General features: G+C 43.5%; 1 protein-coding gene across 1 annotated transcript in view; it reads right to left on the bottom strand.

Annotated features, from left to right (window-relative positions):
* Positions 1 to 13445, bottom strand: part of MUC5B (mucin 5B, oligomeric mucus/gel-forming) — a 45248-nt gene extending 31803 nt beyond the window's left edge. Inside the window, exons 1-13 of the mRNA XM_054390737.1 lie at positions 13421 to 13445; positions 12143 to 12404; positions 11270 to 11384; positions 10600 to 10690; positions 9267 to 9376; positions 8536 to 8752; positions 6903 to 7028; positions 5736 to 5853; positions 4069 to 4207; positions 2484 to 2594; positions 1814 to 1883; positions 498 to 635; positions 246 to 410 (exon numbers count right to left, since the gene is read on the bottom strand). Of these exons, the coding sequence (XP_054246712.1) occupies positions 246 to 410; positions 498 to 635; positions 1814 to 1883; positions 2484 to 2594; positions 4069 to 4207; positions 5736 to 5853; positions 6903 to 7028; positions 8536 to 8752; positions 9267 to 9376; positions 10600 to 10690; positions 11270 to 11384; positions 12143 to 12404; positions 13421 to 13445 (1687 nt within the window). The remainder of the gene's footprint in view (positions 1 to 245; positions 411 to 497; positions 636 to 1813; positions 1884 to 2483; positions 2595 to 4068; positions 4208 to 5735; positions 5854 to 6902; positions 7029 to 8535; positions 8753 to 9266; positions 9377 to 10599; positions 10691 to 11269; positions 11385 to 12142; positions 12405 to 13420) is intronic.
* Between the last annotated feature and the right edge of the window lie 706 nt (positions 13446 to 14151).

Here is a 14151-nt window from a genome sequence, read left to right as displayed (position 1 = left end):
ACATCCTCTCTGTTCTCAGTGACCATGCAGTTTCCTTCCATTATATTCCTATGACTTTTCCTTTGCCATCTTACTTATCCTTGATGCTCTCCTTTGGAATATTTGCTTCTGATGTCAGGTGTATGTTTGTAGCAAGTATGTAAGTCTTTATTCTCTTATCTTTGCTTTCTAAGAGATCTGTTTTCCTTAGGGGGGAAAGAAGAACACCAAAAAATAAGCTGGCCCAAATTCTAAGGAGCATTCACCATTATCAATGCTGAGGGCACAAGGGTTCTCAAAACTGCGCTGGACGTTAGGGCATGAGGCCTGAGTTTTCCATGTGTTAGCAAATGCTGATGCTGTCCCTTCAATTATTCCACTTATGGGCCTGAAGTCATCAGTTTGGACATTATTGAAGTTTCCACAGAGACCTGTTGAGAAGCAGAAAGAAGTTTATAGTGCTCATACCAGACAGAAGGCATCGCCCAAGGTGCGCTTGGGGTGTTTTGTTCATTTACCGCAGGTCTGGCCTTTGAAAGCAGGATCCAGTCGCATAAACACTTGCATGATGGGTGTGATTTGGATTTCCAGGTGGACACCAAAGTTTGTCTGCATGATGATGAAGAATGTTGAAGGCCTGAACACGATGACATTAGCTACAGATGAAAAAAAAAACCCAGATTGGTCAGTTTCTGAGTGAGGTCAAATGCTGGATGCAGTGCATCATTACATTATTATTTTGGGTTTTCTATCACAATTGTTGCAAATTCTGAGGTGAAATAAAGCAAATCTTTATGAAAATTAATCAGAAATACAAATGAAAATCTCCATTGCAGAACTGGCTCATAGCTATCAAGTTGTTAACTTGATTTGCTGTCTCAACATTAAGCAGTTTGAAAGTACTCTTTCCAAGAGAAGGAGAAGGTGTCATTTGGATTTCCAGGGTATGATTTGGATTTCTGAGTGGGAACCAGAGTTTGTCTGCGTGACAGTGAAGAATGTTGGTCTGAACACAATGACATTAGCTACAGATGAAAAACCCCAGAATGGTCAGTTTCTGAGTGAGGTCAAATGCTGGATGCAGTGCATCATTACATTATTCTTCTGGGATTTCTGTCACAATTGTTGCAAATTCCGAGGTGAAATAAAACCAATCTTCATGGAAATGAATCAGAAATACAAATGAAAAGCTACATTGCAAAATTTGCGTGTAGCTACCAAGTTGTTAACTTGGTTTGCTGTCTCAGCATTGAGCAGTTGAAACTACTCTTTCCAAGAGAATAAGACTGTATGGCACTGATCAGTAAAAAGAATAATTCTGGTTTTGTTCTATGCCTGTACAGCAAACATCGGAGCCCTCACTCTGCTGGAGAAGGAAAATGAACAGACCTGGAGGTCAGAGATACCTCATGGAATCATTAGTTATTGAGACAGGGAGCAAAATGCAAATTTCTTTCTGAGGAAGTGTGAATGGGAAGGTGGCAAGTTAAAAAAAAAGATCAAAGAGGTAGAAGAGGTTAACAGATGTCTTTGCTCAGATTTGGGCAGTGAGAAGGAAGTAAACCTTACATTGATCACGTCAGGAAAGTGTTAAGTGCTGCTTGCTTCCATTTGAACTCTTGCCTATGCTTTATGCTCTCCTACATCCTTATGTCACCAAACTTCCTACTTCTTATTCAAAAGGACTTGTGTGACTCAAGAATAGCCCAGAGGTGTGAACATGCAGGTTATGAACAGCTCATTGTCTTTTTATTTCCATGGTTTTAGAAAACAAGCAGGTGCGAAGCTGAAGTTCTGAGATCATTGCTCAAGGGACTACTAGAGAACAAAATACCTGCTGAGATGGGTAGCTGGGTATAGATGGAGTTCATAAACACACCACCGTCATATCTGACCTCCACAACCTGGTAAGGAAGGAGAAGAACAAGAGGCAAATGTGTGAAGGATTACTACAGCCCAAATAATGGTGATGATTCCAGGGACGTTCATTAAAAGGGTATTAAATAATAAGGGGAGTTTGTTTTCTCTTTCACCTCCTCTCTTTTTCCACTTTGTACACTTACACTAATTTTCCCTGACATAAAAGGAATATTTTAAAAGAGGCTTTCTCAGCTCCTTAGGGAATTACATCATCTTGGTTTTGCTGAACACATCTTTGTGATGAATTACATCCCTTACTGTTGTAGTTTCTAACCTAAAAGCTGCTCTTCTTCCCACCCCGCCCCCCCCCATCTAATTGGCAGAGAAAATAGCTGAAAATAGCTTTTTTTTCTGCTTTGTGAGCAACAATGCTTTTCTTAATGAACATCCACAAAGCCAAATTTGTGGCTAATCTGATTTTTGTAACAGAATCAATTTCTGTGCGCTTGATGACAAATAATGTGTGCTTATCATAGCTGCTGCCCATTTCAGAGAGAAATGCAGTTCCTGGACAGACTAAGGCCCAGGCTCTTTGCTCCCCATAGTTCTAAAAGCCATTTCCCCTGCTGCTTTTGCACCCTTACAGTTTGTCCTTTGTCCATGTTGAGGGTCACTGTCCTGAGGCAGGTCTCAGTGTCTGTCACGCCACACTTGCGCTGCTCTGCCAGGATGGTGAAGGTTTCATCTGTGCAGTGCTGAAACAACAAAGCCAGCAGTTATTTCATGAAAGGCTAATGACAAAAGCTTCCCCCTGACATTTTTTTTCTCAATAGTGAACAATCATTTCTGTTTCTGGAGAAGATCCAGACTTCCAAATGCTAGGGCTTCTTATAGGTAATATTCCGGTTTGCCTTTCATAATGATTAGAAACAACAAAAGGATTAGAATCTGGTTTTGGATTTTATGGATGATGTACATATTTGGAGCTTTTCTTTATGCACACTTCTAATGTCTGATTCCATTCTACTGTATCTTTCATTTCTCTGTAGCTGGTGTCAATGCTAGACAAAAATTTCAGATAAAATATTTTTCAGGAGAATGGTAGCATAAGGCTTTTTTCCCCTCTTCCCATCTGAATTGTGCAGATGAGGAAAAAGGAAAGCAAAGAGCAAACAGAAGCAGCCCCTAAAAGATCAAAACATTTCTCTTGCACATTGCTGTAATGAAGTATTTTTATTATAATTAGATTCATAGAATCATAGAATGGCTTAACTTGGAAGGGACCTTAGAGATCATCTATTCCAACCTCCCCAGCACGGGCAAGGAATTAATTAACTTCTAATTTTTCTGTTTCTTTGGACTTCCTTTTAGATCTGTTTAAAAATGTTCAAAACCTAAATAAAATGTAGCTTGAAGTGATTTTCTGAATTTGAGCTTCCCAGAAGTGAAACATACCAATTCACTCTGGCCCAATGCCATACCAGTAACATGGGAAAATTGTGCAACTCAGCAAGGAAGTTGGATTAACCACACTGAAAAGAACGTAGACTAAGCAAGTCCTTAAAAAAGGCAATGCTCTTCAGCAATCACCACATCACAGAACTGAAATTCCCCAGTAAAGACCATACACTGCTGCATGACATCCTGGGGCTGTTTAGTCTGGAGAGGAGAAGACTGAGAGGGGATCTAATCTATGTCTATAAATATGTGAGGGCTGGGTGTCAGGAGGGAAGGGACAGCGACAGGCTCTGCTCACTTGTGCCCTGCGATAGGGCAAGGGGCAATGGATGGAAACTACAGCACAGGAAGCTGCACCTCAACATGAGGAAAAACTTTGCTGTAAGCTGCAAGCACTGGAACAGGCTCCCCAGACAGGTTGTGGAGTCTCCTTCTCTGGAGACTTTCAAGCCCCGTCTGGATGTGTTCCTGTGAGACCTGGACTGGATTCTATGGTCCTGCTCTGGCAGAGGGGTTGGACTTGATGTTTTTCAGAGGTTCCTTCCAACCTCTAACATCCTGTGATCCTGTGAGCTGGTGATTGTCATTTGGCTGCAGCAAATGTTTTATAAACATCTGGCTAGGTGAGAGGCAACTTAATGGTTGTATGGCAAAGGAACTGAGTTTCAAAAGTGTTGATTGGGATCACTTCTTCCTATATATGTAGCAATAAATAAATTAGGCTTTAATCTATAAAAAAGGATTTATGACCTAGTAGTAGCTGATTCCCACCTTGGAAAGGACATATGTGCAGTCTCCGTGGTGGTCATAAGTTTTTTTATCAAAGGTGGAAACGTGTGAACCTCCCTCTACTGAACATATTCCTGGGCATGACTTGTCTATGCAGTTCCACTGGCCTCCGTTGCAGGTGCTGGGAGAGAGAAAATAAAGTTAGCTCAAGTCACTAACAGTGGTCCAGAGCAAAGTGAATTACAGTGATGCTGGCCTCAGCTATTTTGTTGCTGCTTTTTCGTTCAAACTGTAGTTTGACACCTGGTAAATCTAGAAGTAAGACTTTACAGAATTCTGTGAAGATGTGATGCAGGATTAAACCAATGGCATCCTGGCTTGGATCAGAAACACTGTGTCCAGCAGGAAGAGGAAGGTGGTCATCCCCCTGTGCTCAGCACTGGGGAGGCCACACCTTGAGTGTTGTGTTCAGTTCTGGGCTCCTCACTATAGGAGGTACATTGAGGTGCTGGAGCATGTCCAGAGAAGGGCAATGAGACTGGAGAAGGGCCTGGAGCACCTGGGCTATGAGGAGGGGCTGAGGGAGCTGGAGGTGTTCAGTCCAGAGAAGAGGAGGCTGAGGGTAGACCTCAGTGCTCTTTACAACTGCCTGAAAGGAGGTTGGAGCGAGGAGAAGGCAGCCTCTTCTTCCTGGTGTCAAGTGACAGGACTAGAGGAAATGGATACAAGCTACACCAGGAGAGATTTAGGGTGAGATATTAGGAAATATTTCTTCACTGAAAGGGTTCTCAAACATTGGAATGGTCTGCCCAGAACAGCAGTGGAGTCACTGTCCTTGGAGGTGTTCAAGCAGCTTGTGGACCTGGCACTTAGGGACATGGTTTAGTGTTGACACTTCAGTTCCTGGTCAGGGGTTGGACTGGATGATCTTTGAAGTCTTTTCCAACCAGACATATTCTGTGATTCTGTGATTAAAAGGAATGATTCTGGTATGCATTCACTTATTTTATTTATTTGTTTTCCTTCTCTGGTCAAGTGAACAGGTCAGCACCAGGTATTGGATGAGTAACTGCTTTGTTTTTGTGGCTACCATGAAGCCCAATAAAAAATTAAAATCTCTTCTGTTTTGTCATAGAATTACAGAATCATGGAATTGTTTCAGTTGGAAGAGCCTTCTAAGATCATCAAGTCCAGCCATCAACCTAACACCACCATGGCCATTAAGCCATGTTCCAAAGTGCCATATCCATACATTTCTTGAACACATCCTTGTCATAGAAACGGATCAGACGCTCACAGAAGTGTAACCCCACATTTACTGATGAGGAGCTTTTCTGTTCTCTAAGGTGATGTGCTAGTGCACAGAATTAATAATTGTGAAATCAAGGCTGAAGGCTGCATTTTGCCATCCCTTGCTTTCTCCAGAGAAAATAAATATTTACAAGTACACAAAAGGAGCCCAAATGTTTGAACAAAATAAACAACCAGGAAGCATTTTAATGGACTGGTGAGAAATCTAAACATCATAAATCCTTGCTTTGATCTCCTTGAGTTAAAGCACAAAGCTGGTTAAGGCTGTTCCTTAGGGATGTTTTGAAACTGTAGTGGTCAGTTAAACACACATATCAGCTACCAGTGATGCAATCACAGACAATAAGCCATTAAGCATTTGAGAGGAAACAGTGAGTTAGAGAAGTAACAAAGATTACCAGCTCTGGCAGGGTTCTGAAAAAGAAGTTCCTGTAGCATAGGTGTTGCCGTTGTAAATACAGGAGCACTGCTCACGGGGAATGCAGCCAGAGTTGTTGATGTCATCAAATACAGTCCCTAGATTAAATAGAAAAGGCAAAACCTTAGAGTTGTAGAATCATTGAAGTTGGAAAAAACCTCTAATATCATCTAGTGCAGCTGTCAACCTAACACCACTATGCCCACAAAGCCATGTCCTGAAGTCTATGTCTACATGTCTTTTGTACATCCACAGAGAGGGTGACTCCCCCACTGCTCTGGGCAGCCTGTTCCAATGCTTGACCAACCTTCTTTCAGTAAAAAAATCTTTCCTAATATCCAATATAAACCTCCCCTGGTGCAGCTTGAGGTCCTTTACCTTCTTACCTGGGAGAAGAGACCAACTCCCAACTCACACCAACCTCCTTTCAGGGAGTAGTAGAGAGTGAGAAGGTCATTCCATAGACTCCTCCAGACTAAACAAGCCCAGTTCCCAGTGACTCCTCAAAATACTCATGCTCTAGACCCTTCACCAGCTTTGTTGCCCTTCTCTGAACACACTCCAGCACATCAATGTCTTTCTTATAGTGAGGGCCCCAAAAAAACAAAGCCAGTATTTTACACGTGGCTTCACCAGTGTCAAATACAAGGGCACAATCACTTCCCAGCTCCTGCTAGTGACCCTTGATCAATTAAAGAGGTATTTACATCTTCTCTTGCTTTTTTAAAAAAAAGATATTTCCATATTTTTTTTGTTACAAAACCTAAGTATCATCTTAGAGACAGCTGTCAGGACTGGCCATGGCTGTGCTGAGCACAGTATGACTGTGCCAGTTTACACAGCAAAGGATTCAACCTTTATGTTCTTAAATTCCACCTGCTCTGAAAAAGGGACTTACTGCAGCACAGGTGGCTTGTGGAGAGACTGGTTTTGCTTTGTTTGCCCTACTGCTTCCCTGCCTTCTGAATATTGCACATGCTTTGGTAATTAATTCAGGTGTCTTTTCTCATCTGCATCAGGACAAATGCTTGTTGCCTGTAGCTGTGAAAAATGCAAACACTGGAGGCTTAAACCCCATGGAACCCACCCAAATCCTAGAGGTAAGCTGTTGTTGTTTGATCTCAGATGGGAGTACAGAAGAACTTGCCTTGGGGGCAGAAGCAACCGTCCATGCAGTGCTCTTCACAAACCTGGGATCGTTCAGAGTTGGTGCACGTGTCAGCGCAGGGGGAGCCACACTCCTGGTATTCCATGTTGTAAGGACACTTCTTGGCTGAAATTTTAAAGGAGAAGAGATTCTTTTTTAAATCAGAAGTATTTCTAGTGCATGGTACGTGAAAATATTTATATTCATTTCAGTCTTTCAGCTAGATGTAAAACCACACTGAACTGCAGATCCACCACCAGCTCTCAAAATGTGCAAATGTGCAAAGTCACTTAGATTTTACAGCTGAGATATGCTATGTGCTGGACTGGCTCAATGACTGAGAAAAGTTCTCCTCTCCCTCTACTCAGCCCTGATGAGGCTGCATCTAGAACATTGTGTCGAGTTCTGGGCTCCTCAGTTCAAGGAGGACCTCATGGAAATGCTTGAGGGAGTCCAACACAGAGCCACGAAGCTGCTGAAGGCAGTAGAACATCCCCTGTGAGGACAGGCTGAGGGAGATGAGGCTCTTTAACCCTGGAGCAGAGGAGCCTGAGGGGTGCCCTCATTTATGGTTATAAAGTTGGGAAAGGCAGAATTGGGAGGATGGAGCCAGGCTCTGCTCAGTGATGTCCAGTGATAGGACAAGGGGCAATGGGTGCAAGCTGGAGCAGAGGAGGTTCCCTGGGAACATAAGGAAAAACTTTTTCACTGCGAGCGTGACAGAACACTGGATCAGGCTGCCCAGAGAGACTGTGAAGTCTCCTTCTCTGGAGATATTAAAAACCCACCTGGACATGCTCCTGTGTGGCCTGCCCGGGGTGACCCTGCTCTGGGAGGGGGGTTGGACAGGATGATCTTTCAAAGTCCCTTCCAACCCCTAGCATTCTGTCTGTCTGTGATTCTGTGTCTGGATTTCTGGGATCAGCAAGGTAAAGAGCCCCCAAAGTCAGCAAAGCCAGTGTTTCTACTGAAGGCATCCTTCCCATGCCCACTTGTACTGCTAGTGAACTGTGAGGCTTGAATTCCTAAAGCTTTAGTGTATTTGCATTTTGCAGTTATCATTGGAAGGGCAAACAGTACTTCATGGGCTTTTGTTCTGGAGCAAATGCTGCTGACTTTATCAACAGCTACACCCCACAGTCTAGCATGCTTTTAATTCAGTGCAAATCTCTTTGAGAATTACAGTGGTGCAAACTCCTCACTACCAAACCAGAGGAGATAAATAAGTGCTTAACCAGCCAAACACCTGCAGAGGCCCAATCAGTTAATAATTGAGAATAAAAATATGCTGTAACCACCAGGAGAAAAAGAGAGAAACAGGAATGCAAACCAGCAAGTATGCCTCATGCTTTCTTCTTTCTCCCTTATCTCCTTCCTTTTACTGTCCCAGTTAATTAAATAACACTTTCACTCCCAATTACAGTATCCATGCAACTGTTTGATAGGGTTTAATCCAGTCTGCACTAAACCCTTTTGCTCTGTTGCTGAAGTCTTCATGCTGGGACTTGTACACAAGAAGTCCCAGGAGAAGACAGTCTTGAAAGGTCTGGAATTTCTTATGCATCCTTGGCACCATTTGAGACTTGTTGCTGGTTTCTGGGCACAAAGTAAGAGTATCTCCAGTGATACTTACGGCACAGTTTTGAGGTTCTCCAGTTGAGAGGTTGTCCACCAGCGTGAGCACACTGCCGGGAGTATTCAGTGAGGGTGTCACAGATACATGAGGAGTTTTTAGATGCTTCTGAGAGGCACAAATCAGCCTGGCAAGTTGTGATGTAGTCTTTGACATCAAGTAGGGTGTTACACTCTGCAAATGCAGAGCTGGTCAAAGTTTTCTCGCATATGTCATCCTAGGGAGGGAAAAATAATAATTAGCTTCCAGAAAATCCAGTACCTGGAGGAGTCCACAAGAAATCTGAGGGGGGACTTTTTATAGGGCGTTGTAGTGATAGGATAGGAGGGAATGGATTGAAGCTGGAAGGGGGGAGATTTAGACTGGGGATTAAAAGGAAATTCTTGATAGTGAGGGTGGTGAGACACTGGAACAGGTTGCACAGGGAGGTCATGGATAACCCCACCCTGAAAGTGTTCAGGGCCAGGTTGGATGAGGTCTTGCGCAACCTGGGCTGGTGGAAGATGTCCCTGCCCATAGCAGGGGGGATGAAATTAGATGATCTTTAAGGTCCTTTCTAACCCAAACCATTCTACAGACCTATAACAACAGAAAGAAGCAAGGTTTTGGTCTGATTATTCTATAATTGAAGTTGCTGTCATCTGAGAGCTTTCCCTGTTGACTTCCATGTATCTGTAGAAGGATACAGTGAAAATGAAAAGAAATATGGAAGAACAGACAAAGGTCCTTACCAAATTCTCGGGGCAGTTTTCTGACGTGGTAGGAGCGTAGTCTTCACAGCGTTCTGTCGGCCCATCCAGCTTCTGCATGTTCCCAAACTGCAAGGCTGTCAGCTCAGCACCTGTGCAGGAGGAGTTCATAATGAAGCTTGAGGGGTTTGGATGCAATGCAACTGCCTCTTCTCTTCTTGTTCTCTTAAGACTGCTAAGGCAGCTTGTTCTCTTAAACCTTTCAGACCGATCCTCACCTCTTCCAAAGGGAGTGCTGCATCAGTATCTCAATTTACCTTGCATAACATAATAAGCATTAGAAAACAATTCAGAGCCTATCACATCTAGATGCAAACTAAGATTTTTATCCAACTGTCCTGGTTTGGCTGGGGCAGAATCCCAGGCCAGCCCTGGACTGCAGACACTTAGCAGTTTGGAGTCAGCCAAGACAGCTGACCTGAATTTGCTACAGGTGATCCCAGACCATAGACAATCAGGCTTAGTAAAAAGGGGAAAGCTTGATAGGAAGGGGTTTGGGTTTTTTGTTGCTCTTCCACTTCCTCTGGAGGGTGTTGCTCACTATCCTGAGGTCTGTACTCCTGTTTATTGTGAGTATTGTGCAGTCACTGGGCTGAGTGTGGCTTCATGTACATTATATTGGCGTTAGTTTGACTGTTCCATGAAATCTATTTTTGTTTTAACCCATGGGTCTCCTTTTCCTGATTCCCCTTCTCTGCTGGGGAGAGGTGATGTGGTGATAGAGAACCACTGGAGTCTAGCCCCAAGTATGGGCTAAATGTAGATATCAGAAAAGCAAGAAGCTGTTATCAGATTATGTTGAGCCCACAGAGGGAAGAAAGGGAAAAATCCAAACAGTGATTTGGACAGTGGAGGCTACTGTGAAAAAATGCTAAAGCTGGGAATAGAAAGATGAGGATAAGATCTCACAAAGATTACACAATTCAGCAGGCAAATGTAGATATTCTGATTTTTTAAGACAGAACTGAAACAAATGTCGTGACTAGACAACACAAATGCCTTTCGTTTCATTGAATATATTTTGATCTTTATTTATTAATGAAAATTTGGCTCATTTTTATGGGATTAGTAAACAAAACCATGACACAGAAGTATGCAACGAGTCATTAGCAGTATTCTTTACTACATAATGTATTGAATCATGTTATCTGATCTCTGCATCGCATATCTTGCAGCAGATAATGAATCATATTTTATGAGTCAATCATTTATGAGGACAGGAAAGAGGAATGCTGATGATGTTTGAGTGAAAAGAATAAAGAAAACCCACCTTGGAGTCTCCAGAAACCAATTCTTTCAATTTCAAAATACTTACTGTTGCTATAGAACTCATTGTAATCTGGAAAGCCATTGAAGTCCCCACAAAGTCCACAGGTTTGATTGGTGTATTTCTCATTCAGTTCCAGCTAAAATGATGGGCAGTATATTGAGAGGAGTTAGTATAAGCATTCTAAAATCTATTCAAGAGCACTGAAAGCACCTGCATTTGCTGCCTCTGAGTATTTTCCATCAAAACTGTATCATTTTGTTTAGCAGCTTCACTGAAACCCAGGAGGTAGAATGAAGACTTGGCTTGGATTTGACTGGCAATGCAATTTCACAGCTATTGGTGCAGATTTAAGTTTTCACTATCATGCCTATATTGTTCTCAGCCTCTTTCTCTCTGTTGGTTCAACAGAATTAAGTCAACAGAGAAAAAAATCCTGAGTGAAATTCTGCTCAAAAATAATATTTGAAGGGGTAAGCAAGTCCTATAACAATCCCAATGTGTTAATTATATAATGAAAGTAGTTTTTCACCCTTTTAAAAGCAGATATCTGCTATCCACTAGATGTAAGCCTGTAATTTTCTTGAGGACTACCTGGATGCAAACCTCTCTTTATTAAGAAAGAACGAGACAGTAACAGGAAACAGATAGGGACTGGCTTGACCAAAGATAAACTCTGGTCTCTGAAAGTGTAGACAGGTCCAGAAGCAGCTCTTACCAGGATGCTGTCATCTTCATTCCACATCAACATGACACCTATTTTGCTGAGAACTTTCACATAAATGCTGTTTTTTTCTATTGCAACTCCAGACTGGCTGTAGGGCAGTTGGACTCTGGGAAAAGGCAGAAAGAATGTCAGGTAGTTTCTGGTCCAGGTGTTTTGTAAAGAGAAAAATAAATAAATGGCTTGTGGTATCCAGCATCTTGGAGGGATTCTAAAATAATGCAGTTGTGTGAAAAGAAGAGTGATTATAAAAATAAGATCACAGAACATGAGAGGTTGGAAGGGACCTCCAGAGATTGTTGAGTCCAAGCCCCCTGCCAACGCAGGATCACCAGGGTAGTCCACACAGGAATGAATCCAGGAAGAATTTGAATGTGTCAGAGAAGGACTCTCTACAACCTCTCTGTGAAGTGAGCCTCACAGGTGAGTCTGTGCCAGTGCTCTGTCACCCTCACTGTAAAGCAGTTTCTCCTCATGTTGAGGAGAAATTTTCTATGTTCAAGTTTGTATCCATTGTTCCTTTTCTTGTTATTGTGAAAAGAGATTGGCCCTCTCCACTTGTCACCCACCGTATCTGATGGGCCAACACCATCAAGTATGGATCTAGATTTGGATCCAGTCCCTCAGGAATTTTCATCCAATTATCTTTTTTTTTTTTTTTTTTTTTTTTAAGATAATCTTTAAGGGAAGGATGGCTTTACTGGGAAAGGAATTAACAGCAGCTTATTAATTATGTTAGTATAATGGTGACATTTACTGAAGAAAACATAATTCCTTCCTCATCCCCATCCCCAAACACACCAAAGCACTTGGCAAGCTCGGACAAAAAGCCTGTGGCTACCAAGCAGGTGTTATGAGTAAAGTTACCTGTTGCTGTTGATGGTGACAATGTCCTTCCTTAGCTCTATAACTACACCCTCCAGCTTCATGCTGATACGGTTGACTGTTGGAGCACTGTTCACCATTGTGCGCCTGGTCTGGATGTTGAAATCCTCATAGGGAGCGTTGCAGTGGGATGCAAAAACGTAATTGCAGAGCCCAGGGAAGTGGAAGATGGCTCCATCGAAGGTCTTGAAGTGGAAGTTGCCCCACGTGCTGCACACCCGGTTGTTGTGAGAAGGATTGGAAGCTGTGAATGGAAACCAGCTGTTAAAAAAGGACTTGAAAGTCTCAGCCTTAACATGGGGAACAGCAACTTGTCCGAGGCTTCGCTTTATCACTGAACAATTTTTGCCTGCCTCCTTCCATTTGACGTGGCCTTGAGGCCAAGAAGGCCAAAGGCATCCTGGGGTGTATTAGAAGGGCTGTGGTTAGTAGGTTGAGGGAGGTTCTTCTGCCCCCTGGTGAGGCTGCATCTGGAATATTGTGTTCAGTTCTGGGCCCCTCAGTTCAAGAAGGACCTCAGGGAACTGCTTGAAAGAGTCCAGTGCAGAGCCACAAAAATGCTGAGGTGAGTGAAACATCTCCCTGTGAGTACAGGAGCTGGGGCTCTTTAAACTTGGAGCAGAGGAGCCTGAGGGGTGCCCTCATTCCTCTTGATAAAGATGTGCAGGGAGGACAGAGCCAGGCTCTGCTCAGTGATGTCCAGTGATAGGACAAGGGGCAATGGGTGCAAGCTGGAGCAGAGGAGGTGCCACAGGAACATACAGAAAAGATTTTCACTGCGAGGGTGACAAAACACTGGATCAGGCTGCCCAGAGAGACTGTGGAGTCTCCTTCTCTGGAGATATTCAAAACCCACCTGGATGTATTCCTGTGTGACCTGCTCTAGGTGATCCTGCTGTGGCAGGGAGGTTGGACTTGATCTTTTGAGGTCCCTTCCAACCCCTAACATTCTGTAATTCTGTGTGATATTTTTCTGTGCATCAGAAAGCATCTGTCCACCATTAGATATGCTTCACCCATATCTGCTACTCATCTTCTATAGCCCTGTAAATTGTTATAGTTATGATCAGCCAGAACTTTATTAGTTGTCCATGTTTTGACCAAGAAAACAGTTCAATATCATATTTCTTAATCATCCTTTCTTCTCTTAATAATCCATGGCTTCTTTTACCAGTGATCTTCCATATTTGTATTAGATTTCTTTGCCTACATCCTCTAAACCTGAGAACTTCTTGAATACATTGAATTTCCTTTACTTACATGCTATGAGTGGAGTTTCAACCATTGGTGGGACCTTATCTGACAGCGTGGCAGGAACTAGAAAAAAGTAAGAAAGAAAACAATAACTAGAAGAACAATACCAAAACGTGCAGTTAAAATTGACCTGGAGAGGACTAGGGAGTCCAGGCCCAACAAGACAGTGTGGCACTGAATGCACCCTCAGCAGGTTTGCTGCTGACACCAAGCTGTGTGGTGCAGCAGACAGGCTGGAGGGAAGGGATCCATCCAGAGGGACCTGGACAGGCTGGAGAGCTGAGCACAAGCCAACCTCAGGAGGTTCAACAAGACCAAGGGCAAGGTCCTGCAGCTGGCTCGAGGCAATCCCAAGCACAAATGCAGGCTGGGCAGGGACTGGCTGGAGAGCAGCCCTGAGGAGAGGGACTTGGGGGTGCTGGGGGATGAGAAGCTCAACAGGAGCTGTCAATGTGCACTTGCAGCCCAGAGAGCCAACCAGAGCCTGGGCTGCATCAGGAGAAGTGTGGCCAGCAGGGCAAGGGAGGTGATTCTCTCCCTCTGCACTGGTGACACCCCACCTGGAGTACTGCATTCAGTTCTGGAGTCCCTATTACAAGAGGGATATGGACATACTGGAAGGTGTCCAGAGAAGGGCCATGAGGATGAGCAGAGGGCTGGAGCTGCTCTGCTCTGGAGACAGACTGAGAGAGTGTGGAGAAGAGAAGGCTCTGAGGTGACCTTCTTGTGGCCTTCCA

The sequence above is a fragment of the Indicator indicator genome, chromosome 21 (genome assembly GCF_027791375.1).
Source record: "Indicator indicator isolate 239-I01 chromosome 21, UM_Iind_1.1, whole genome shotgun sequence".
Classification (NCBI taxonomy): domain Eukaryota; kingdom Metazoa; phylum Chordata; class Aves; order Piciformes; family Indicatoridae; genus Indicator; species Indicator indicator.
Note: the sequence above shows the minus strand (reverse complement) of the source record. Positions and strands in the feature narration are given on the sequence as shown.